The sequence below is a fragment of the Nuphar pumila genome, chromosome 12 (genome assembly GCF_984573655.1).
Source record: "Nuphar pumila chromosome 12, dmNupPumi1.hap1.1, whole genome shotgun sequence".
NCBI lineage: Eukaryota > Viridiplantae > Streptophyta > Magnoliopsida > Nymphaeales > Nymphaeaceae > Nuphar > Nuphar pumila.
In genome coordinates, this window is record NC_143260.1 from 3,206,277 (window position 1) to 3,232,012 (window position 25,736).

Below are 25,736 nucleotides of genomic sequence, written 5' to 3' on the forward strand. Positions count from 1 at the left end.
TCAAATCAAATATGAGTTTGGTCCTACTTGAGTCCAAACCAAACCTAACCCATTAACACCCCTAGAGATGAGAGGGCTGATGGGAGTACAGAAGAACATGGAAAATGTGGGTGAAATTGTCAAAATGACCCATTTCCACCCGCCTCTACTCTCAACACCATTCTCAAACACTTGTGAGGTAGATGGTATTAATTAAACCCTCATCAAATATCATCTCTCCTCTATCTCCCACTCCCAAAATCATATTTTCAATAGATGCGTTCCGTGGTAGAGATTGACAAGAAAATCATATTTTCAATATAAAAGCATACTTTTTTTAGGGAAAAAAACTTTGGTATGCAACACTTAAAAAAAAGTTACACATACGTTAAGAAAACACAACCCAAACATGTAAAAGCCCTTACCTAAAGGGTTCATCAAACCAAAATGTGTAGATCACCTTTAGAGGACTTGATAAAAAATATAAAAACAAATAAAACAAATTTATTTCCAGCGCATAGGTTTGGAACCCATTGGTGCATCAAAATTGGGAGCTTATATATTGAAGTAAACTTGAAAGCCCGATTTACAAAAAAAATCTAGCCAACTGTAATATCATATAGGAAAAAATAAAAAATAACAAAAAAAATGAAAATATCTCATCTCAAACTCTGAATAACTTTCTAGATCTTTAGTCTTTTTATATATGAGAGTTTCTTAATTATAATCAAATTAATTAACTTATTCTGTTAACTTTCAAAAAGATAAAACTTATCCTAACAATATAGATCAGATATAATGATCCAATAATTAAGCACTAAGATCCAAATGAATCATTTACTTCTTCATCTCGGGTTGGAGAAGGTTTTTCCTCAAGTTTGGATCCCGCTTGCACTTTTTTCAATTTCGTTCTATCATTTGGGTTATGGGCACACAAAATAGATTTGGATCTTGTTGTTGCCGAACAAACCAAACATGATCTATCCCAACATGCGTAATGAAGCTAGGAACATTCTTTTCAAAATAACCAGAGTCACTTGAGATGCCTTCAAAGTAAAACGGGTCAAACAGATATTGAACAGATAGTGGAAACAAATTTTGAATCCACTATGAAGGAACCTCATCCATAGTTGTTTGTGGAAGGTCATATTGGTTTGGTTAACTTTCAAAAAAAACTTATTTAGTTAACTTTTAAAAAAATTGAAACTTATCCTAACAATATGAATAAGATATAATGATCCAACATCTAAATACAAAGATTCAAAATCTAAAATCTAGAATGGATCCAAACAGATCCTTTATGGTATGTTTGATGGCTTGTCCAGGGTTGGACGAAATGAACAAAAATGCTATGTTCTAAGTCCAACGTTTGTTTGGACCGTACTCAAATGCTATGTTCTAAATGGCCGGTGTTTGATAACGATGTGTAGACAACTTGGACAGTCATGGATAATGGGTCGAATTACTTCATTTTGGATTGTATGACCCGATCCATCCACCATTTTACATGTTTTAACAAGTTTATTATGGTTTTTTACCTGGATATGGATTCAATTATGAAATTATATATATGATCATGAATTTTTGCCCCGAATATGGATCTTGAATGGAAATTTTGCCCCAAATATGGATTTTTGCTCTAAATATGGATCTCGAATAGAATTTTTGCCCCCAATATAGATCTTGAATAGAATTATTAGACATCAGATGAAAATCTAAGAAACAAAGAATTCGGTAAGAACCAAGCAAAACTTGACAGAAAGCAAACATCCCATAAATAATTCAACTTCCTATGCTTGATCATCTATGCAAGTTGCAATTGGATACTCAAATAGATACAGAGGTTTTCATTGCTATAATCTCAAGAGAATTCAATTTCTCAGAATATTACTTTTGATAAATTAAATCTTTATCATCCTCCTAAGGACAATGGTACAAAAAAATTTCTCTAAGACAACAATTAAGGTGATAGAATATGTGACACAAAGTTCATAAGCAAATCCGGACAGCATGCAACATGCAAAGAAATAGAAACAGTTCCTTATAATCTAGGTGAAGTATTTACTCCTTTCTTTAAGCAGCAAAGTACTTCACAATGTCTGACACCAGCTTTCATAATATACAACCAAGAAACTGATTTGATAAACCAACACTGCCATGTTAAAGACACTTGAGATTGCATGGGGTGATCTAAAAATATGAACTGTAAACAATTACTAGGCAGAAGAGAGAACAAGAAGGACCCAACAACAACAACATCTTGACCTATCACTATTGCACAATGCATGAGGTACTCGCACATCAATATAACTGCAAGTGTCATTACAATATGACGATAATCAGAACACGGAAAGATGATGGACCACAAGCGTAAGAGTAGCAGAGTCTTCAAAGATGGCCATTTGCCACTTTTTGTCAACAATAAAAACAAACAAGTGAGCACATAAAATTACTTTTTTTCGACCATAACAAAAAGATCAGCGACATATCATAACCAGCAAAGTAATCATAACATGAAACAAAAATCCCATGACCTGGATTTTTTAAATCATCACAAAGATAGGTTTCCGGCTGCTCAACTCAATAAAATCCATTGGAGCTCAACCATAGTGATCAACGATCACAATCCAAACCAGAAAGAACAAAAAAAATAACAAAACTACTATTTTAATCTATGTTTTATTTATTTGAAAATTAGCCAATTTAGGTATGTTCCATATTGATTTTCTGCCAATATGATATGTATCGGGTGATTCAGGCTGATATTGACAACATTGGGCAAAACCCTTAAGGTCGCCTACCCCACCACGAACTATACTCAACATCGACCTTGTGGCAATGGGCATCTCTCATGGGTCCAATATCAAGTGACAAACTAGAGTTTTCCTTAGCTAGAAAGATGGAGCCATTGTGAGCCACCAATAGCAGTACACCCTACATACTTAAAATTTTCATACAAGTTTTTGTTACCCTGCAGCCAGTTATTCCAACCTTGTAAGAAAAAGAATTTAAGAAAGGAGATCTCAAGCCTAGAGGCACGTTCTTAAGATCGCTATCTTTAGAACTTCAATCGCCCCACTCTGAGAATTCCGAAGATGCGAAAAAGGGTTTTGTTACGACTGAGTTCCCAGAATACAACTAGGCTTGAACCTCAAGAGAGTCACAGCTTCACAAGAACAGATGACCTCTCCTACACATGAACTCTACAAGCCAAAACTAGGAAGAAAGAATGGAGAAAACTGGAGTGTCAGAAATTCTGATAATTCAAAAGACAGAAAATGAGAAGATTTATAGACTTGTGAGAAAGGCCAAAACGTTTTGAGATAAATGAGATTAATGGCCATAAACCAGACGGTTTGAAAATATAGAATGAAAAGGTCCTTGAACGGTCACCCACCTTTGACTGTCAATCAAAGGCCTTCAAAACCGTCCAACAGTCACAAAGCGCCATAAACTCAATATAAATGTTATTAAAACCTTTCAAACGGCCAGATATCTCAAAACCAAAAAATCAAAATGGACATTTTTGCCTCATATGCACCTCGTACCGCTGCGAGTGTGCAAAGTGCACCATCAAAACGCCACATTGCGCCTCAAGCACCCTTGCGCACACACACACGCGCGTGCGTGCGTGCGTTCGTGCGAACGACGCGTCCATTGTTGCACGATGCGCAGCAACGTCCGCAATCCACATAAAGATTCAAGGCTTACCAAAGTAAAGAATAAATAACAAACTCTCTATTTAAACCTCTTGAAAAACTTTTCTCTATTAGATATGAGACTAAACTTTCTCAAAACACTTTTGGTAGTAAACAAAATCAAGATTTAATATTTTAAAACTTTTCTAACATTTGCCATGAAACATTTTTACTACTATAATATTTTTTTAAGGTTTTGTATTTTATTATTAAAAAAGTATTTTCGTATATTTATATATTAAACATTTTGAAAATTTACATGTCATCGTGTCTTATTTTTCATAAAATCAAATATTTTTAGAGTTCTATTGGTTCTAATGATACTATCTCAATATTTACCATATTAATTTTTGTGAAGACTCTGGTGGAACTCTACCGAGTGCTTTATGAATTAGGCCCTACATATGTGGTCTTTAATGTTTATTTAGTAAAAGTGAATTGTAGATCATTTTATTTTATAGTTAGATAGGTTATTGAATAACTAAAAACCAATAATATACCAAATTTCCATGATGCAAAATTTGAGTTTTTTCCGCAACCAATAAAAAATCAAGCTTTTTATGTCAAAGAAAATAGACCCAAATAACACAACAGCCATTTTTCAAGCAAAAGGATAACACAAGATCCAGACTCTAAAGATAAAGTTGGTACTTGGTAATAGGGATGGGAGTGGACATGGGGAAAACGGGCTCAACCCCACCTCACCCTGTTTGGACCAAGGCAGGGATGAAGGTTAAAATCAAAACTCATGTGGGGATGGAGGTGGGGATAGACTTATGCTTTCCCCCACCCCTGATCATCGTTAGTAAAATAACTAAAATGCCTTTAGAGATGGCAGTGGACCAGGGAGAAATGGGGCCCTGACCCACCTCGCCTTGTTTGGAGTGGGGATGGAGGACATGAAACGGGGATGGAGGTTAAAATAAAATCCCATACGGGGATGAAAGCGATGATGGAGGTTAAATCAAAGCCCATGTGGCAATGGAAGCAGGGGTGGAGGGCACCCCGCCCCCCCTACTTGGTATTGATGAAAGAACGAGAAGTCATATGAGAAACACAACAGGTCATTTGATTCATGCCCTTTAGTAGGAAAGAAGGGGCCTATCTCATAAGAAGGTGAAACAAATATCTTTATGAAAAAAATATGTAATAAGATCTGCATGATAAATGAAAAAAAAAAACAACTTTCTCATCAAAATGGGTTCAAACTTTCCCTTATAAGGAAGCATTTTCTCTCTGTAGCTTTCAAGAGAAAGTGACCCTTCTTTCCGTAGGGGTGTAAGAAATGACTTGTAGTATAAAATGTATAAGGTGTATAGGACTTACTCATGCACTTGGTTTTGATATCCCTTCCTTCACAGTACAACCAGTTTAAGGTCAGTTATAACTGTAAAAAAAAAATAGACTCTTAATGAGCTCATTTCACACTGTGTGCAAGAAGAGGATAGGATAAAGCAAGAAAATACTGAAAGTGCTCATCTAGTAGTAACCTCTAAGAACATGTCCAAGAAAAAGAAAAGGACAAAGGAAGCTCTAGTTGACCCTCAATCACAGAAGAAACAGAAAAGACATCAGGACCCAAAGTCTAGTTGTTTCTTTTGCAAAAGGAAGAAGGATTGTACCAAGTATCATGCTTGGCGTGAGAAGAAATATACACTCCTTACTTTGGTTTGTTCTGAAGTTAATTTGACTTCTGTGCTCGAACACACTTGGTGAATGGATTCTGGTGCTACCACTCACATAAGTGTGTGTTTATAGGGTAGCTTAAGTTGTCGACTGCTAATTGATGCTAAAAGATTCATCTATATGAGCGATGAAGAAACAATTGAAGTCGAGGCAATAGGGACATTAGGTTGTCATTAAAGACTGAAAAATGTTTAGATTTGAAAAAAATATTTATTGTGTCGTCTTTTATGCAAAATTTTGTTTCTATTTCCATTTTGGACAAATACGGTTATTCTTGTTTATTTGGAAATAATGAATTGAAGTTGTCTCTTGATTCAAATCTTATTGGGACCGATTCTTTATCTACAATTGATAACCTTTATATGCTTGATACTATTGCCTCTTTAATAAAACCTTGCAAATAAGTTCTTGTGGTACAAAATGAAAATTAACAAATGAGAATTTTGCTTTGTTGTGGTATTAGCGTTTAGGCCATATTTCTAAACAAAGAATTGAAAGGCTTGTATCCAATGAAATTCTTGATTCCCTTGATTTCAGTGACCTTCAGGTTTGTGTTGAGTGTATAAAAGGAAAACGAATAAACATAAGGAAATTAAGTGCTGAAAGGAGAACAAACGTCTTAAAACTAATTCATACAAATATTTTTGGACCTTTTTTACGACTTCTTGGAATGGTCAACAATATTTTATTATGTTCATAAATGACTATTCTCGTTATGAGTACCTATATTTAATTCATGAAAAGTCTCAGTTCCTGGATGTGTTCAAATTATATAAGGCTGAAGTTGAAAACTAACTTGGAAAAAGAATTAAGGCTGTTAGATCTGACCGTGGTGGTGAGTACTATGACAAATATGAAAGATCATGTGGACAACGTTCAGGGCCTTTAGCTAAATTCCTAGAGGAATGTGAGATCGTCCCTCAGTATACTATGTCAGGCACCCCTAGCATGAATGATGTTGTTGAAAGACGAAACATGACTCTTAAGGATATGGTAAGGAGTATGATTTCTATTCTACATTACCAGAGTCCTTCTAGGGAGAAGCATTGAACACTGCAACCTATGTTTTGAACATGGTACCCTCTAAAGCAGTAACCAAGACCTCATATGAATTATGGACAGGCTGAAAGCCTAGTCTAAAATATTTTCATATTTGGGGATGTTCAAGTGAGGCTAGGCCGTACCAGCCATATGAAAGGAAACTGGATTCCAGAATGATTAGCTGCTATTTTGTGGGGTATTCTGAAAGGTCCAGGGGATATAAGTTTTATGACCCTACGAATAAGTCTTTTTTTGAAACAGAAAACACTTGTTTCTTTGAGGGTGTTGAGTTTGGGGGGAGTGATAAAGTAAAAGACATTGTTTTTGAAGAAGAGCCTCTTTCTCTTCCTACAGTTGTGAATGACAATGATCAGATTCTCATTCCTGACATTGTTTCCACAAATTCGTATCGAGGTAATTTTTAGATCTCCCTATTCAAAATCAAGTTTTTACTTCTGAAGTTCAAACTCAACAACCTCAAGAAATACCTCAAGAACCAGTGTCATTAAGGAAATCCACTAGAGAGAAAAGAATAACAAATTTGTATAATTATATTATCTTTCTACAGGAACATGAGGGTGATACTGGCCTAATGAAAGATGATTCAATCAACCTTCATCAAGCCACATAAAGTTCTAACTCTCAAAAGTGGATTGAAGCAATGCATGAGGAGATTAAATTCATGAGTGACAATGACATGTGGGATCTTATCCCATTACTTGAAGGTGTGAAACCCATTGGTTGCAAGTGGATATTTAAAACCAAAAGGGATTCAAAGGGTAATGTGGAAAGATATAAGATCTGTCTCATTGGAAAAGGGTTTACTCAAAGGAAAGGCATTGACTATATAGAGACTTTCTCTCTGATTTCTATGAAAGACTCTTTTAGGATTATGATTAGGGATGGCAATAGACCGCGGCGGGGGCGGGGGACAGAGTCTCCACCCCCGCCCTGTCTCAAGATTAGAACCTTCATCCCCGCACGGGAATGGATTTTAACCTCCACCCCCACCTTTATCAACGTTTCATGTCCTCCATCTCCGGTTCAAACGGCAATGAGACAGGGCAGGGCCCTGTTTCCCCGTAGTCTATTGCCATCCTTTAGAAGGATTGGGGATGGGGCGAGGTGGGGAGGGAATCATGGCGGGGACGGGGCGGGGATCATGGCAGGGAAAAGTGTAAGTCCATCCCCGCCTCCATCCCCGAATGAGGATGGATTTTAACCTTCGTCCCCGCCTTCATCCCCGTTTCATACCCTTCATCCTCGATCCAAATGGGGCGAGGTGGAGCGGGCCCCCACTTTTCCCCGGTCCACTGCCATCCCTAATTATGATGGCACTTGTGGCTCATTATGACTTAGAGCTGCACCAGATGAATGTTAAAACTGCATTCCTTACTGGGGACATCGATTAAACAATATACATGGTTCAATCAGAATATTGTCTTAGGCGATGCCAAGAAAATGGTTTGCAAACTAAAGAAATCCATCTATGAACTTAAGCAAGCTTCTCGTCTGTGGTATCATAAATTTTATCAAGTTGTCCTCTAGTTTGGTTTTGAGATGAATGTGGTTGATAAATGCATATACCATAAGTTCAGTGAGAGTAAATTTATTTTCCTGATTTTGTATGTGGATGCCGTATTGTTTGCCAGTAATGATATAGGCATACTGCACGAAACCAAGAGATTTTTGACAAAATAATTTGAAATGAAAGATCTTAAGGATGCCGCTTTTGTATAAGGAATCCATATACATCAAGACAGTTTTCAGAGTATTCTTGGATTATCACAAAAGAGCTATATCGAAAGGATTCTGGAAAGGCATGGCATGAAGGATTGCAAACTAGGGGATACTCCTGTTACTAAAGAAGACAAGTTTAGTCTCGCTTAGTGCTCCAAACACCAGTCTGAAATTAAGGTTATGGAATAGATTCCTTATATATCTTCTGTAGGGAGTCTCATGTATGCTCAGGTGTGTACACGTTCGAATTTAGCGTATAATGTTGGGATGCTAGGCAGATATCTTAGTAACCTATGTATGAATAATTAGAAAGCAGCCAAACGGGTTATGCGGTATTTGCAAAGAACAAAAGGTTACATGCTCACATTCAAGAAGTCAAATTAGTTGGAGATCATTGGGTATTTTGATTCTGATTTTGTGGGATGCCAAGACAGTCACAGATCCACCTTAGGCTATGTTTTTTTGTTGGTTGGGTGAAGCTATTTTCTGGAGGAGTTCCAAGCAGACACTCATTGCTTCTTCTACCATGGTAGCAGAATTCGTGGCTTGTTATGAGGCATCCAACCATGAGATATGACTACGTAATTTTGTCACAGGGCTGCAAATTTTGGACAATGTTGAAAGATCGCTAAAGTTATTTTGTGACAATAATTCAGCAGTACTATATTTCAATAACAACAGGAGCTCATTGAAGTTAAAACATATTGGCATTAAGTTTCTTGTTGTTAAAGAAAGAGTACATAATGGTCAGATATCAATAGAATATATTGACACAAACTTCATGATTGTGAATCCGCTTACTAAAGGTTTGTCACCCAAGGTCTTTCACAAGCATACTCTCACATGGGTGTTTTATCATTTTATGATAAGCTAGTTTAGTGTGAGTTTGTATTTAGACATTCTATGATATAATAAAGTACTATTTTGCCACTCTGGTATAAAGTTAAAGTTTTAGTTGCATTATGTACTCATTATGTTGTGATCTCACTAAGTTTTCAAGAAGGACCAGTTGGAAATAGGCATGTTTGATCACATTGAATGTAATTTCTATGCTTCACATCCATACTTGATCCATGTCACTTGATTATGTCAATATACATGATCGTTGATGGGTCCAATTACGTTATTTGTAATGAAGACCGCTTTGGTTTTATGTTGACATGATCAATGAACCGGATTGGAAGAGATATCAATTGATAAGACAATATTTTTTAGCTTATAAGGTTATAATGTGTGATTATAAGGTTACGTATGTGGCCCAAGTGAGAGATGTTAGAAAATCATGTGGGCCTATATACGCTAAACCACACATTGTAAGTTTGTCTTAGGCTCAAGCTCGGTTCATGTGGTCTAATCCGGATGGACCCTGTGGTATCTCAAATGGTATGGAACACTATGTGGAGAGACCTGCCCTATCTGAAACTCTACAATGGGTTGAGTTGAGACAGAGTCCTAAATACATTAAGTTATGGTCCCCAAACTTTATATTAAGGTCCTCCCTATTCAGACTCCTTATTATCAGAAGAGATTCAGTCTCTCTTATCAGGTTTAAAGAAATGAAAATGGCTAAATATACAGGTTCTGGAAGATCATACCCATCAACGATCAATCGAAGCACTATGGATTCAGGTATAGCTTCCGCTTTCGGTTTTATTCTGTTTATGATTTCATCATTTAGTGAGAGCATGTTATCGATCTTGTTTTAGTTTTTGATGGACGTATGATCCTACAACTCTTTCAATTCAGCTGAGCTAGAGCCTAGGGTTGAGTGACCAAAATATGCTTGAAATGTGTACATCAATCACTAGAATTTGCTGAGCCAGAGATCTCATTTGGGTTGAAGGATCAATGAAAGAACAAAGTAAAAAAAACAAATGAACTAATGGTTTTAACAAGGTAAAACCGACTTTTTATGTGGTTAACCTCCATTTTAACTATGGTTAATTTAACAAAGCCTAGTATTAGGCACTTGTTTGATATACAAAACTTAAGGTGAGTCAATTAAATGTAATTTCAGAAAGGTTTGGCATATATTTGTGAATATGCCAAAAGGTAGTGTTTTTTGTAAATTATTCTAGGATCAAATTAGCCAAATAAAGCATGCATCTATGAGATTCAACTAGGGAATACCGTACTCTATAGTGTCACCAATATTTGCCAAGTTTTTATTTATTTATTTTTTTAAACATCTGACCTTCTGGATGTGATCTACATGTTAGGTTTAGCAGAAATCAGACCTTGATCATGTTTTTCCAATGTGTATGTCATATTTTACGGCGGTTAAAAAATCAATGGCCTACAATGTACCAAAATTTTAACCATTAAAATTTGTATTTTTATGTAAAAAATACAATCCAAGGGTAGATTTCTGCTATTATGACCATGCTGCAAAGTCAAATTTGGTCAAAACAACCCCTTTATGAGTTTCAACTAAGGTGTTCCTTACCCATGAGGGTAGCAAATACTATCCTATATATAGTTAGTCACTAGAATGTGAGAACTAACAGGTGAATTGTTCAGTGTTGTTCGCAATTCAAACACACCCTTAGTAGGAGTTTTGAATCATAATTGCAATTCATGAAATTTCATGAGCCTCTCTCGTGCCACCATCTCTTTGTGAACCATTTTGAGGCCATTCCATGCAGACTTATTACTCTGCGAAGTTGATGAAGTCATCCAACCCTGTATCAGGTGTTGTGGCATTGCCAATTAGAGCAAATGGTGCAGTAGTGAAGCTTCCATATTGTCCTTATGCTAGAGAGAGAGAGGGCATATTTTCCATAGCTGTTTGTGCATGCAATCTAGTAGAAAAATACTTTCTCACAAAAAAATTCAAATTTTCAGATACAAGCACAATAATTTTTAGGGTGTTTACTCACATACATTGTGTCTAGGGATATAACGTGGCCAATACCATAATGGACTAATCAGATGTTAGCTAAACGAATTCGAATACGGATGGTGACAAGCTCATACCAGATCTCGTTATTTACATGTATTTCTCAGATTTGGTAGCAAAGAATCTAAACCATATAATTAAGCATCCAATTATTGTTGGATGTAAGAAAAGGAGAAGAGGGAATTTAAATAATGGAAAACAATGAGAACCACTCCTTTTTAGAGTATGTCTGGACTTGATAATGTGGAATAGTCCCATATTGAAGAGTTTCAAGAAAGTTATGGGCTTTATAACATATATGGAGACTCTAACACTTGTTCCAAAGAACAAGGGGTTGGGATGACTACCACACACACGCGCGCGCGCACCCGCCCGCCGCGCCGTGTCGAGCCGAGCTCGGGCTCGGGCTCGGGCTCGGGCTCGGGTTTGGGTTTGGGTAATTAGCCCTTTAAGGCCATATCCAATCAGAGTCCAATGTTTTTTTTGCCCCGATTTTTTGTCTTTTATTTGGATTAAAATAAAGAGAAAAAGTAGAAAGGATAATGGATCGATCCGTTGGATCATCACACCCGTTAGATCATCACATCCATTCAGGATGGGTAACGGATCCCTTCCACGTCTTTTGGTAACCGTTCAGTGGTTATAAAAGGGCGAGGTTAGGGGGGGTTACCATACAAAGATACTGACATTCACAGAACATGAAAGGTTTCTCTTTCTCTCTCTCTCTCCTGAGTTTTCTCGAAAAGGGACTTTCTGCAATAGCGGTTCTGAGAGGTTGTTTTCAAAGGACGATCTACTGTCGGAGTGCACCAATCCGGATCGTCGAGGCTATTGTATCCTAGAGGAAGGATGTCAGACCCTATTTGCACCATATGTGGGGGCGAATCTTCTCTAAGGGGAGCATTTTCGTATGCCTTAGCCTGTTACATAATATTAACATGTTTCTGTTGTTTATGTTATGTTCTATGCATCTGTCTGTTCATTTGCATGTGTCTGGATTTTGGTATATTGCGGAACTCGACATGTTTTCTCCCTGTTTGTGTTTCGATCGATTGTTAATCATGATTATCGTAATGATACTTGTTCTGATATCTATCACGATGTTGGTTATGAAACGATGTGATCTGAAATATGATCTAACAGTCTTAGAGAAGATTCTAAGCATGTCGATTGCATTCGGCTTTATATCAACAGTGGACATATCCGGTATGCCAGAAAAATTTGTCGATCAGAATTTCAAGCGTTGGCAACAACGTATGAAAATCTGGTTCACGACGATAGGTCTGTTATCTGTTCTGGAACTCGACTGCCCTTCAGTTTCTGAAACTGACCCTGATCCTGCCACGATTAATGCGACTATTGAGTAGAAAGAGAAGGACAATATATGTCATGATTGCATTCTGTTGGTTCTATCCAATACCTTGTTCGATGTATACTGTTCCTCGTCTACCACTGCTAAAGCTCTATGGGATCAACTTGACAAAAAGTAAAATACCGAAGACCAAGGTCTTGAGAACTACTCGGTTGCCAAGTTTCTGAAATATCAGATGGTAGAGGGCAAGTCTGTCACTAAACAGGCACACGAGTTTCTGTTGTTGCTCCACAGTTTAGCTGAGGCTGATATGAAACTTCTTGAGAAGTTTCAAGTTATGACCATCGTGGAAAAATTTCCTAAGTCTTGGGTAGACTTTGGTATGCCTCTCAAGCACCGTAGAGGGAAGATATCCGTGGATGATCTTATGGTAGCTATAGCCATGATGTCGATTGAACAACCTAAGGTGAACATGATGAGCAAATCTTTTAAAGGCAAGGGACAAAAACTGAAATCTACAATGAAAAAACAATTTAAACCTAAGGCCAAAATCCAGAAAAAGGCAAAGAACAAACCGTGTTGGAACTGTTGACAAGTTGGGCACTGGGCTAAGGAATGCCCTTCTAAGAAGGCCAAGGCTCATGGGACCACAAATGGAACATCTCAAGTCAATATGGTGACTGAGGTTGTTGGTACCAGTACTGGGTATGTTTCTGTTAACCTGCAAATCTATCATATTTATGAGCCAACTAAGTGACTGGTTGACACTGACGCTAATGTACACGTTTGTGCTGATAAGTTTGTCTTTGTCTCATACCAGGCTGCTACAGGTAGATCCGTGGCTATGAACAATTCAACGACTGCAAAGGTGTTAGGGATTGAATGCGTGGATCTGAAGTTTCCTTCAGGACGAGTTCTATCTTTACACAAAGTGCACCATATGCCTGTAGTTAGAAGGAACATTTTAAGTGGTTCATGTCTAGTTAGTGAGGGTTATGAATTCAATTTTAAATGTAATAAAATTATTATTTTATATTCTGAAACCTTTATTGGCAAGGGGTATTTAGATGATGGTTTATTTAAACTTCATATTGAAAATGTTTACAGTGATAAATTAGAGAATGATGTTTCTTTTGATTCATTATCTAATGTTGCTTATAATATAGAATCATCTGATTTATGGCATAATAGATTAGGTCATGTGAATTTCAATTCTGTGAAACACATGATGAACTTGAAGATAATTCCTGAGCATTCCATAGATAAAACTAAAAAATGTGAAATTTGTGTGCAAGCAAAACAATGTAGAAAACTATTCCATACGATTGTTAGAGATTCTGAAATATTAGATCTGATGCACACAGATATCTGTAAATTTAATGGAGTGTTAATCATAAATCAGAAAAAGTATTTTATCACTTTTATAGATGATGGCACTAAATATTGTTATGTGTATCTGATAAAATCAAAAGATGAAGCTTTTGATAAGTTTTTTATTTTTAAGAATAAAGCAAAAACACAAACTGGTAGAAAACTTAAAAGATTGAGGTCTGATAGAGGGGGAGAATATACCTCTAACAAACTCGATGAATATTGCAAATCTGTTGGCATAATTCATGAGTTTACTGCTCCATATTCTCCTCAATCTAATAAGATTACAGAAAGAAAGAATAGAACCCTTACTGACATGATAAATGATCTACTAGGGAGTTTTGGATTATATACCTACATGTGGGGGGATGCTCTGAATACGGCTTGTCATATTCTGAATAGAGTTCCTCAAAAGCATAAGGACAGTAGTCCTTTTGAACTCTGAAAAAATATAAAATCTAGCTTAAAATACCTTTAAATGTGGGGGTGTCTTGCAAAGGTACTTGTCCCAGAGCACAATAGGAAGAACCTGGGTCCTAAAATCGTAGATGCTGTCTTTTTGGGTTATGTAGAGAACATCTATGCCTATAAGTTCTTAGTAATTAAGTTTGAGATATCTGACATAGATGTAAACTCTATTGTTGAGCTTCGAGAAGCTACAATCTTTGATGATGTATTTCCCATGAAAGTTGGTGTACCTCAGAATCTTTTTTCTTTAGATGTACCTTCAACTTCTGGTTTCATTCCTGAACATGTGAAAAGGATGACAGATGTGGGGGTTGAGCCATCTTGTTCCCACCCTAGACTAATTGAGTTTGAGGAAGTGGTTGAACCAAGAAGGTGCAAGAGACCACAGATTACCATGGATTTGGGAAGTGATTATATCACTTACCTTATCGAGAATGATCATTCTACTTTTCGAGATGCAATGGCTTCTCCAGAAGCAAGGCATTGGAAAAAAGCCATAAATAGTGAAATGAACTTCATTGCCTCTAATGATACTTGGGAACTGGTTGACCTCCCTCGTAGTAGTTCCACTATTGGGTGCAAATAAATCTTTAAGAAAAAGTTAAAACCAGATGGATCAATTGACAAGTACAAGGCGAGACTGGTTGTCAAGGGGTTCAAACAAAAGGAGGGAATAAATTATTTTGACACCTATTCTCCAGTTACCCAAATGACCATAATTAGGGTGCTTATTGCACTCACTTTCATTTATGATCTCCCAGTCCATCAAATGGACATGAAGATTGCATTTTTGCATGGCGATCTTGAAGAAGAGATCTATATGGATCAACCTGAGGGTTTTGTGGCTCCTGGTAATGAAAATAAAGTTTGTAGACTTGTTAAGTCATTATATGGACTAAAACAAGCCCCTAAACAATGGCATGAGAAGTTTGATAATGTTATTTTATCATTTAGCTTTGTTGTTAATGAATTTGATAAATATGTTTATTGCAAAGTTAAAAGTGATGCATGTATTATTTTATATTTGTATGTAGATGATATTCTATTGTTTGGTTCCAATATGGTAATTGTGAATGAGACTAAGTCGTTTCTTAGTAGTAAATTTGACATAAAGGATATGGGTGTTGCAAATGTGATCTTAGACTTAAAGTTAACTCGTTCAATTGATGGTATAACTATTTCTCAATCTCATTATGTTGAGAACGTACTTGAGAAATTTGGTTATAACCAAGGGAGATCTGTAGCAACTTTATATGACCCTTCTATTTCTCTCCATAAGAATACGACTGGTGTCCCTGTGTCTTAATTAAGGTATTCTCAGATTATTTGAAGTTTGATGTATCTTGCAAATTGCACGAGACCAGATATTTTGTTCTTCGTGACAAAATTAAGTAGATACACAAGTTGTCCAAATCGCACTCATTGGAAGGCATTGAACAATGTACTTAGATACCTGAAAGAAACTATTTTCTTGAGTTTGCATTACAAGAGATTCCCTGCTGTTCTTGAGGGATTTGGTGATGTGAGCTAGATAGCCATGAACTCTGGGAGTTATGGTGTAACAATGTATGTATTTACCTTGGGTGGCAACGCAGTCGTCTGAAGATCAGTAAAGCAGACCATCTTGCCATGATCTACTTTTGAGGCTGAACTCTGTGCTTTAGATGTCATAGGAATGGAAGCTGAATGGTTAAAGAGACTTCTAGAGGAACTTTCTTTAATGAGGAAACCAATTCCTGCCATATTTGTGCATTGTGACAATATGGTCACTTGCAAAAATCAAAAGCACAAAATATAATTAAAAGTAGAGAAGACATATCCAAGTCAAAATAAAATTTGTAAGGGAACTAGTATCTCAGTTAGTAGTTGCTATGGACTATGTTGGATCCAAAGAGAACACAGTCGATCCATTAACGAAATGACTGGATAAGTCATTAGTCTTGAAATTCAGAGAGGGGATGTGACTGAAACCCATCAGTAGTTCATCTACAGTAGCAACCCAACCTATCTGAGTGGAGATCCTACAAAGTAGGTTCAATATGGTAATAACAAGCTGTAGGTTGAACTTGATAGCACCTTCTTAATGTGATACTATGTATCTGTGTTTGTTCCCCTGATTACTCTGGAAAGGTGTTGTAGCTGTAAGTTAAGGAAGAGTTAAAACTCTAAATGGGTTCAAAGCCTTTTAGGCAAGATGTTAGCAGTATATTTCTGGAGAAGCCCACTTATGTGAGTGTGACTGTGTGGCCGCAATTTAAGGAATTGGGTTATACCTGAAGACACTCATGAAACAAGATTCGGGCGTATGACCATTAACGCGCTACCCCTAAAGATTACAACCAGAACATTTATCGTGTTGTTGCTAATGTACACTCCTAAACAAAGGTTCAAGTTCAAGACTTCAGTTCACTTCGTTCCTGTGGGGGTAAAGTTAATCAACTAAGGTAGTGGTTCAAACCGGAAGATACCTTTACTGAAAGCATGATATGTCCTGCTGCAGATTACTCCATCTTGCATCTTGGTTTCCTCCTGTTTTCATTCTTTGAATTTGTTAGGGAATGTTGGATGTAAGAAAAGGAGAAGAGGAAATTCAAATAATGGAAAAGAATGTATACCACTCTTTTTTTGAGTATGTTTAGACTTGATGATGTGGAATAGTCTCATATTGAAGAGTTTCAAGAAAGTTATGGGCTTTATAACCTATATGAAGACTCTAACACTTGTTCCAAAGAACAAGGGGGTGGATGACTACCACACACGCGCGCGCGCGCGCAGCCGCCTGCCGCGCCGTGCTGTGCTGAGGCGAGTTTGGGTTCGGGTAATTGGCCCTTTAGGGCCATATCCAATCAAAGTCCAATGTTCTTTTTGCCCCGGTTTTCTGTCTTTTATTTGGATTAAAATAAAGAGAAAAAACAGAATGGATAACGGATCGATCCGTTGGATCGTCGTACCCATTGGATCGTCGCACCCGTTGGATTGTCACATCCGTTCAGGATGGGTAATGGATCCCTTCCACGTCTTTTGGTAACCGTTCAGTGGTTATAAAAGGGTGAAGTTAGGGGGGTTACTATACAGAGATACTGACATTCACAGAACGTGAAAGGTTTCTTTTTTTTTTCTCTCTCTTTCTTGAGTTTTTTCGGAAAAAGACTTTTTGCAACAACGATTCCGAGAGGTTGTCTTCAAAGGACGATCTATTGTCGGAGTGCACCGATCCGGATCATCGAGGCTACTGTATCCTGGGGGAAGGACGCCAGACCCTATTTGCACCATATGTGGGAGCAAATCTTCTTTAAGGGAAGTACTTTCGTACGCCTTAGCCTATTACATAATATTAACATGTTTTTGTTATTTATGTTATGTTTTATGGATCTGTCTGTTCATTTGCATGTGTCTGGATTTTGATATTGTGGAATTCAACATGTTTGCTCCTTGTTTGTGTTTTGATCGACTGTTAATCATGATTACCGTATTGATACTTGTTCTGATATCTATCATGATGTTGGTTGGGAAACGATGTGATCTGAAATATGATCTAACAATTATAATCGAATGTTGTATTGGCTTACCAAATGCTGAACGAAATCGAATTGGGTCCATAAACGGAGGTGAGATTCTCATAACGGAAATCTTTGCAGGGCTTATCTTCTTTTTTTTAGAAGAAAGCTGAGGTTAGGTAGACCCCACCAGTTATTATTCAATGTACCACTGGGATTGAACTTGCAATGACCAAGGAGAGGAGACATGCACTGACAGCTCCTACCAACCATGCGCCCCCTCCTGTTGGTTGCAGCGCTTATCTTCAGAACTCTTTTAAGGTCAAAAATAAACTCTATCATTATAGATCAAATTGCCATCTATAGAGGTGACAATTATGGTTCTTAAAAATATTGGAATTTTTCTCGTTACTTTTCTAACACATTTTACTCGTTTGGGAATTTGCAATTACCTACTTGACACTAAGGGCCCCTTGTGTTTTTGTTTCTCATGCAAATGAGAAAATGACTTTTCTTGTGCTCAACTTCTTCATGTTTGTTTTGATGCGAAAGAATGAAGCCCATGAGAATCATTCTCTCATTTGGTTGAGAGAGTAATTCTTACGATATTTAAACAAACGTCAAATCCAAGTGCGCCTTAAAAGGATTTCTCATATTTTGTTAAAAAAGTTTAGACCCAAAAGCTTCTTATCCAACCCAGTTAACATTAAATTAAATTGCCTCCGAGTTTTATGCAGTTTTTTCGGGTTATAAATAAAAAAAACTGACAAACAAACAAGCAGTCCATCCAGTCAAGGTTAAAATATCAAGTCCATATTTTCAACTTCAAAGTTATGTTGAGAGGTTTTTTTATAGGAAATCTCACGCACCTTCACGTGGTAATCGGGTCCCACTTTTCATGATTCTTTTTCATATCATATAAGATAAATCCAACTTCTGTTATCGTCGTTGGTTGTAGATTTTGGACTTTTCTTTGGTTCAGTGGTCGTTCTTTTCTGATTGGAGCATCAAGAAAATTGTTTTCTATTTAGATTTTATTTTTCAGTTTTTTAACATTCTTGTCAATAATTTTGCTTTTAATTGTTTTTATTTTAATCCACAAATGGACTTTCTGACTAAAAGCTTAATGGGGCCCACCATAGTTGCTGAATTTACCAACTATTTTTACAAGAGTCAATGCAATACATGATGGGTCTTGGAGCACAACTTTTAAGTTTGGAGGCTTCATTGTTTCTTCAAAGGTCAAAAGTCTCTTCACAAGTCCACTGACAGTAAACAAGTCAAAGCTGGCTCGGACCAGTTGGAGCTCAGCTCATTTACTAAGCTTGCTTGAGCCATGACTTAGCCAACATTTTTCAACCTCGAAAGCCTGAACTTGGTCACCTTCTCTAAGCTCACTCGGATAATGTCAAAATGGATGAAAAGTCCGAGGGACCAACTCGCTGAACATTTTGCCCATTGAACCAATGGATCGGGTTAAGTGTTGCATTCCAAACCCGGACCCATTAGGAATTAGGCATAAACCCAGCTCATTACTGAATAGTTTGAGTCATGCTCAAAGCCGAATGGGCTAAGATCTAAAGAGTCTTGGGCCCGGCTAGCCCGGCCATGCATATCCCTACTTCTCAAGAAAGAACAAGTTGGCCCACAAGGGCTCAACTCATCTGGTAGGGGTCAACTTGTGAATGTCACCAAGTTGACCGGATGTCACAGGTTTGAAACCCACGGGTGGCGTCCCTTGCTGCAAGATTGAAGATGGTAGGAGGTTTTACCAACCGGAGGCCGGTGATGGAGGGTTTTTCTTTTGGATTATCCAAAAAAACAAAACAAAGAACAGGCTGAACTGAGCTGAGCTGAGCCGAGCCGAGCCGAGCTAAGCCTAAGTTGAGGCTCGTTATACAGGTCGGCTGCAGTAAGCATGCTTATGCTTTAATCTCGTTTAACCTAATCATTACTTTATTTTAATCACATCATGGTTAAAACTATGGTAGGACCAAAATTTAATAAACTTATCTAAAAATGACCGTAATTTGTAGGATTATGAGTACTAGAAAATAAATAACCCACGCTTCATGCTCCGACTCGATGACCTCTCTCCCAATTCTGCCGACTCCTCTCTCTCTCTCTCTCTCCTGTTTCTTGGCGAACAGATGAACTAGTTAAGGCGTGAGCGTTGGGTTCCTTCGCCACCTACAAAGGCAAAGATCCGCTGGACCAAAGGGAGATAAAGAAAAGGAAGACAGCCACTCGAAATTGGTCTATCGATCTCCGGTTCCTTCTGTTGGCCGATTGTCGTAGAGATGCCTTGGCTTCCGTCGTCGTCTCTCCGAAGGAATCGCGAGATGTGTATGGTTTTTCTTGGCGCTCTTTATCGAAATTTTCTTGTTGCCATCTCTTTCTTGGTATTGGGTTTTTGGTGAATTTCATAATAATAGGCGCTTTTCTACTCTACCCATCTGTGCTTCCCCCCCGGCTTTTCTCCCTATTTATTTTTGTAGTTTGCTGGTTCTTTACTTGGTTATGAATTTTCTTGATACTTCTTCCATATAGGTAAGGTGGTGTTCTTTAGATTAGTTGGTGTATTTAAATGGCGTAACTAATTTGTGTGGAGATGAGTCTACTCTTAGTTTCACTCAGTGTGATGGGGAGTTTGAATCAACTGAATATTTTCTCAATTAATTTTGAAAGAGCAATGTAGAGGGTAACCTTCTATTTATAATTAAATTATTTGAAGTGAACAAGAGGTGCTGTGGCGTTTTTTTTTTTATTCTTTTTAATGTCTAGATTGGTGATCTATGAGTTGATCTGATACGTCGATTTAAAACGTTTGGATAAATTGGAGAAGTTTTTATTTTTATTTTTTTTTAAATTAAAATAAATGCAAATTAAAGGTACTTTGATTCTTATCGTTCCATTTGTGGTAAATTCTTCGCTACAATTGTATGAAATTTGTGGTTCTTGGCTTTGATTTGTTTCCCCAAAGAGTGCTATGCGTATGTTCAATTTTATGGCAATCGTTCTTGCTGCATTTGGGTAGTTGATTAATGAGATTTGTGTTGTTGCTTTATGGTGCAGAGGATATGTACGCATGCCGTGTTCTTGGAAAAGCTTGCAACAATAGTCCGTAGTTCTTGACCAGCTGAGATGGTATTCAATTTCAGATCCAAGATCAAATGGGCAGCGCTCCTTGGGCTCTCCTTATCGATATTTTCTTTGTTAGTGCACCTGCTTCTTGCTAATTTCTCTGGTGGTGACCTAGCACGTTACCGTGACACATCAAGTTTCTTCACAGGAGATCATACCCTCAAAACTGGGAGACAGGTATTATTGAAGTAAACCTCTTGCATTCTCTTGCTGCTTAACTGATTGAATAGTTGAGAGAGTTGATGTCAGCATATATCGTGAACGATCTTTATCATTACAGAATCCTCGGTATGCAAGGCTATGGGGCACTCCGAGATCTTTGGAGTCTTTCATACCATATGCGATTCCAAGGGTTAGCTATCCAGGTAATTCTTCTTCCTACGCATGTCTTTGAAATTTATTCTTCTTCTTAACATTCTGGCTGTTTTCATCATGATGGATGGGACTGGATAGAGTGGATAACTACCTGAAATTTTTATACTGTTCGGTGAGTTAATGGAAAAAAGAAGTTCCCCTATTTAAACACCTAGTGTGGTACCTGTCTGTTACGATGCCTTGTGTTTGTGCTCAACCTGTTGGGTTTGTGTGAAACTTTACGTGGATATCCTAGTTACTGTGTCCAGGCCAGTCATATTCTGATATTTTTGTTAAACAACATTAAAGGTCATCAACTATGATACTTTGAGATCATCAGCATATTTCAATATCTTTAATATATTTCCATGAACTTGCCATGCCAGTTTTTGATGAAAATGCAGCTATGGTTCTGGGCATATATAGAAAATCTATACTTAATTTAGTTTGACATGTTAATAAAAAATAATAAAGAGTTTGGGTTCACATGGAGGTAGCTGGAATTTGCAACCGTGCAGCCACCCTTATTGGTTGGAAAATGGCTGGAGAAAAGGGAGCTCGAGTACCTATATTTTTTACAGCAATTTTTGGTTGCTGAGAAAAGGGTTGGTGCCACCCAGTGTTGTGAAAAGCGTTGAGGCGTAGCGAGGCGCTCCACCAAAAACCGAGGCGAGGCATAAAGCGTAAGCCTCAAATATTTTTTTTGGAAACTTTAAAAAAATTATAAAAAAATATCTAAAAATATAAATAAATAAAGAAATGCTTTATTGATGAAATAACAACCAATAAGAAATAGAAAATCTCAAATAAGTACTAAAAAATATGATATTAACATATAAAAGCAACTAAAAACTGATTACATAACTGGAAAATATATGAGATTAACAAAAAAAAGTTAAAATATACTAAGAAACTGATTACATAACTGAAATAACTGGAAAATATATGAGATTAACCTACAAAAGTTAAAATATATGAGATTATTCTAAAAAATATGAGATTAACATATAAAAGTAACTAAAAAAATGATTACATAACTGGAAAATATATGAGATTAACCAAAAAAAGATAAAATATACTAAGAAACCAATTATATAACTGGAAAATATATGAGATTAACCAACAAAAGTTAAAATATATGAGATTAACCAACAAAAGTTAAAATATATGAGATTATTCTAAAAGATATGAGATTAACATATAAAAGTAACTAAAAAACTGATTACATAACTGGAAAATATATGAGATTAACCAACAAAAGTTAAAATATACTAAGAAACTGATTACATAACTGAAATAATTGGAAAATATATGAGATTAACCTACAAAAGTTAAAATATATGAGATTATTCTAAAAAATATGAGATTAACATATAAAAGTAACTAAAAAACTGATTACATAACTGAAAAATATATGAGATTAACCAACAAAACTTAAAATATATTAAGAAATTAATTACATAACTGAAATAACTGAAAAATATACGAGATTAACCAACAAAAGTTAAAATATAGTAATATACTAAGAAACTGATTGCATAACTGAAAAATATATGAGATTAACCTACAAAAATCTTGTTGATCATGTCTTAGAAATCTTGTTGGATTTTTTTTTTGCGCCTTGAGGCACAGAGGGCCCGTGCCTCAAGGCGAGGCGCGCCTTTTGCGCCTCAAGGCGCCACCCCACCATTTACAGCCACTTCATTGCGAGTTACTAGTTGAAGTCCTACCTTTCTTAGTTCTCTTCTATTTTGATTAAGTTTTCCACCAAAGGCATATCGAAGATGGCCACCAGGTTTTGCTGGTTGCAAGTTGCAGGTTGCCATGGTCCACAGTCCCCAGTAGGCTGGGGTAGAATTGTTTGATGTACAAAAGAGTTCGAGTACACTTGGAATGTCATGTTGGGTCATTGGTCATGTTTCACTGCAGAAAGTAAAGAACGTGGTAATTATGGCCTCAAGGTGATTGAGATAATGTCCACAAAGACAAGTGCCACCTTGCTATCTGTCCATTCACTGTTGTGGCTTGAAAGCAGTTGAATTTTTTTGTTTTGCAGCTGAGAAAATTTGATGCAAAATAATTCACTTGCAATACCTTTTCCATCTGTTCTGTTGCCATAGGGCCACAACCCAAGCCACTTTTTCTAGATCTGACCTCATAGAGAATGTGTGTACGGGTATGTGCATGTGTGTGTGTGTTCCGGCAAGGGTGGGGGTGCACATAGTTGGAATTTCTAGATCTTGAGCATCCTCTGCTAATATAGCGAGAAACTCATAAATCTGGCTATTGCATTCATTGTGATTTTTTTTGTGTGTCTCTGTTCAGAACACACTTTTTAGTCAAAAACTTACAAAGCTAGCTACCAAATTCATCCTGTGTTTGCGTATGTGTGTGTTTGTTTTGCTCTCCTGAATTCATGCGGCATGTTGTGTCGGTAATGGTGTTTAGTGGTATTTGAATTTGAGTTTCCTGTGCCAAGATAATGAAGGGCACAACTGTTCAGGTTAGCATTCTTACATATCCGGCCACCACACTCAACCCGAGTCACGTGGATGTGTGTGTGTGTGTGTCCACTGCTAAGGTTGTGAGAAACTCGTAAATCTGGTTATCACATTCATTCTGAATTTAAGGTCATAAGTTTTCATTTTTTGTGTGGGGCCCTTTATCAATGCTCTAAACACACAGCAACTGTGAACCTATCCTGCATGTGGGCATCTTTCAGTAAAAGCTTTGTTATTCGCTAGAAATAGTAAAGCTGTCTATGTATTGGATGCTTATTATTTTCTAGTTTCAGTAACAGTTGTGTGATCTTGAAGGCAATTGCTCTTATATTTAATGTTTCATTTGTACTATTTGCACACAAAAGATAACTGCTGAAAAGGACCTAGTGGCCTGTAGCATACTTGAAAGAACCAAACTAGCCAAACACAATTTCTTTGGTGCTGATTTTTGAGTTTGCATTCTATGTCACTGCTAGATATTATGGCAGTTGTGTACTGTATATAGCCACAAATGTTTTGATTAAAGAGCTTTATTCACTAATATGGGAATCTTTGGCTGTTTCTTCATGACATCTGCAAAACTTGTTGATTTATTAGTTTATGCTCTTTGGTAGTACCCAGCTTCTGGAGAATTCTTTCTGTGAGATCCATCTTTCCTCTTCTCTTTTTTCTTATTTTTGAAATGCTTGTGGCAGGTCCTCCTGAGCAAAGCAATGGTTTCATTTTTGTTAAAATCTATGGCGGGTTTGAGAAAATAAGATCTTCAGTAAGGCATCCATCTGTAGTCTTATTTTCACGAGATGGTTGAAGCTTGAGTGTTTGTAATTTGTTAATGTTCTAGATTTGTGATATTGTTGCTGTCACGAGGCTTTTAAATGCTACACTTGTCATTCCAGAGATACAAGAAAGTACACGATCGAAATGGATCAGGTCTGTTCTCTCACTTTTATGTGATTCTTCATCTTTTCCAATTACACCTTTATTTTGGCCTCTTGTATCTTCTATGTTGGCCCTAATTTTTCATACTTTTCAGTTATAAATTCAAGAGCTTTTCATATATTTACAACGAGGACCAGTTCATAGCAGCACTCAAAAATGATGTCATTGTGGTAAAAGCCTTGCCTGACAATCTGAAGAAGGCTATGAAAAAAATCAAGTTCCCCACAATTTCACCAAAACGTTCATCTCCTCTAAGTTTCTATGTGAATGAGGTTTTGCTCAAATTAAAGAAATGGAATGTTATCAAGCTTGTGATATACGACGGAGGATGTCTCCAGGTAAAGAAAATGTTTGCTGGGTCATTAACCACTGAATAATGTGACATGACCTTTTATCTGCCAGTAGTAGGCAAGTTAGGAGGGATGAAGCGATATGAATAGGTTTTTACTCTAAGAAGCAGCTATTTTTGTGTTGTTTTGCTTTTTCCTGTGTGGATTATTAACGTTTCAGAACATAACCTTGGAAATAAGTTTAATTGGTTTGCATATCCTAGACCTTTTGCCACACATTCTTGCTCTGCAAAACTAGGCATGGTACTTGAAAATGCACCTATAAAACTCCTCCAGTAATCATACCTAGATTTGAGAGCTCATAAAATGTGTTCAAAATTTCAAATGAGTTCTTTCTTTGGAGGATTTATTTGTCAATTTTGTTGATTTTTGTTCAATTTTGAGCATGTTCAAGGAATAGTCACCATATCAGTAGGGTAAGACTAAACAATGGCCAGGTTGTTAGCTTGAAGGTTTATCTTTCTCATGTCAAATTCAAAGTATTAAAAGGACTGATGATTTGTATCTCTTAATTTATTCAGCACTAGGAAGTTTTTTCTCACCTTGTCTGCACATTAATATATTATTGGTTCAAGCTAGTGTATGGGCTGAACTGTGCAGGTGTCCATCTTGTTGTAGATGTCTTCTTTCCACTTTTTGTTACAGCATTATGGGTGTTCCATGAAATCTGCACTTTTCTCTTCCACATGGTCATGTTTGTCACTTTGGTTACATCTTTTCTGCTTCTGATTGTCCTATATGGAATTCTCTAGCATGA

At 36.9% G+C, this 25,736-nt stretch overlaps 1 protein-coding gene across 2 annotated transcripts in view; it reads left to right on the forward strand.

Annotated features, from left to right (window-relative positions):
- Positions 1-19,780: 19,780 nt before the first annotated feature.
- Positions 19,781-25,736, forward strand: part of LOC149819671 (protein EMBRYO SAC DEVELOPMENT ARREST 30-like) — a 29,534-nt gene continuing 23,578 nt past the window's right edge. The window contains exons 1-6 of one of the 2 annotated variants that reach the window (XM_089982298.1): positions 19,781-20,037; positions 20,767-21,012; positions 21,116-21,200; positions 24,386-24,456; positions 24,532-24,620; positions 24,724-24,967. In XM_089982298.1, coding sequence (XP_089838424.1) covers positions 20,836-21,012; positions 21,116-21,200; positions 24,386-24,456; positions 24,532-24,620; positions 24,724-24,967 — 666 coding nt within the window. In that variant the 5' untranslated portion in view covers positions 19,781-20,037; positions 20,767-20,835. Of the gene's footprint in view, positions 20,038-20,717; positions 21,013-21,115; positions 21,201-24,385; positions 24,457-24,531; positions 24,621-24,723; positions 24,968-25,736 lie in introns of those variants that run through there. The other variant, XM_089982299.1, reaches the window with a different exon arrangement.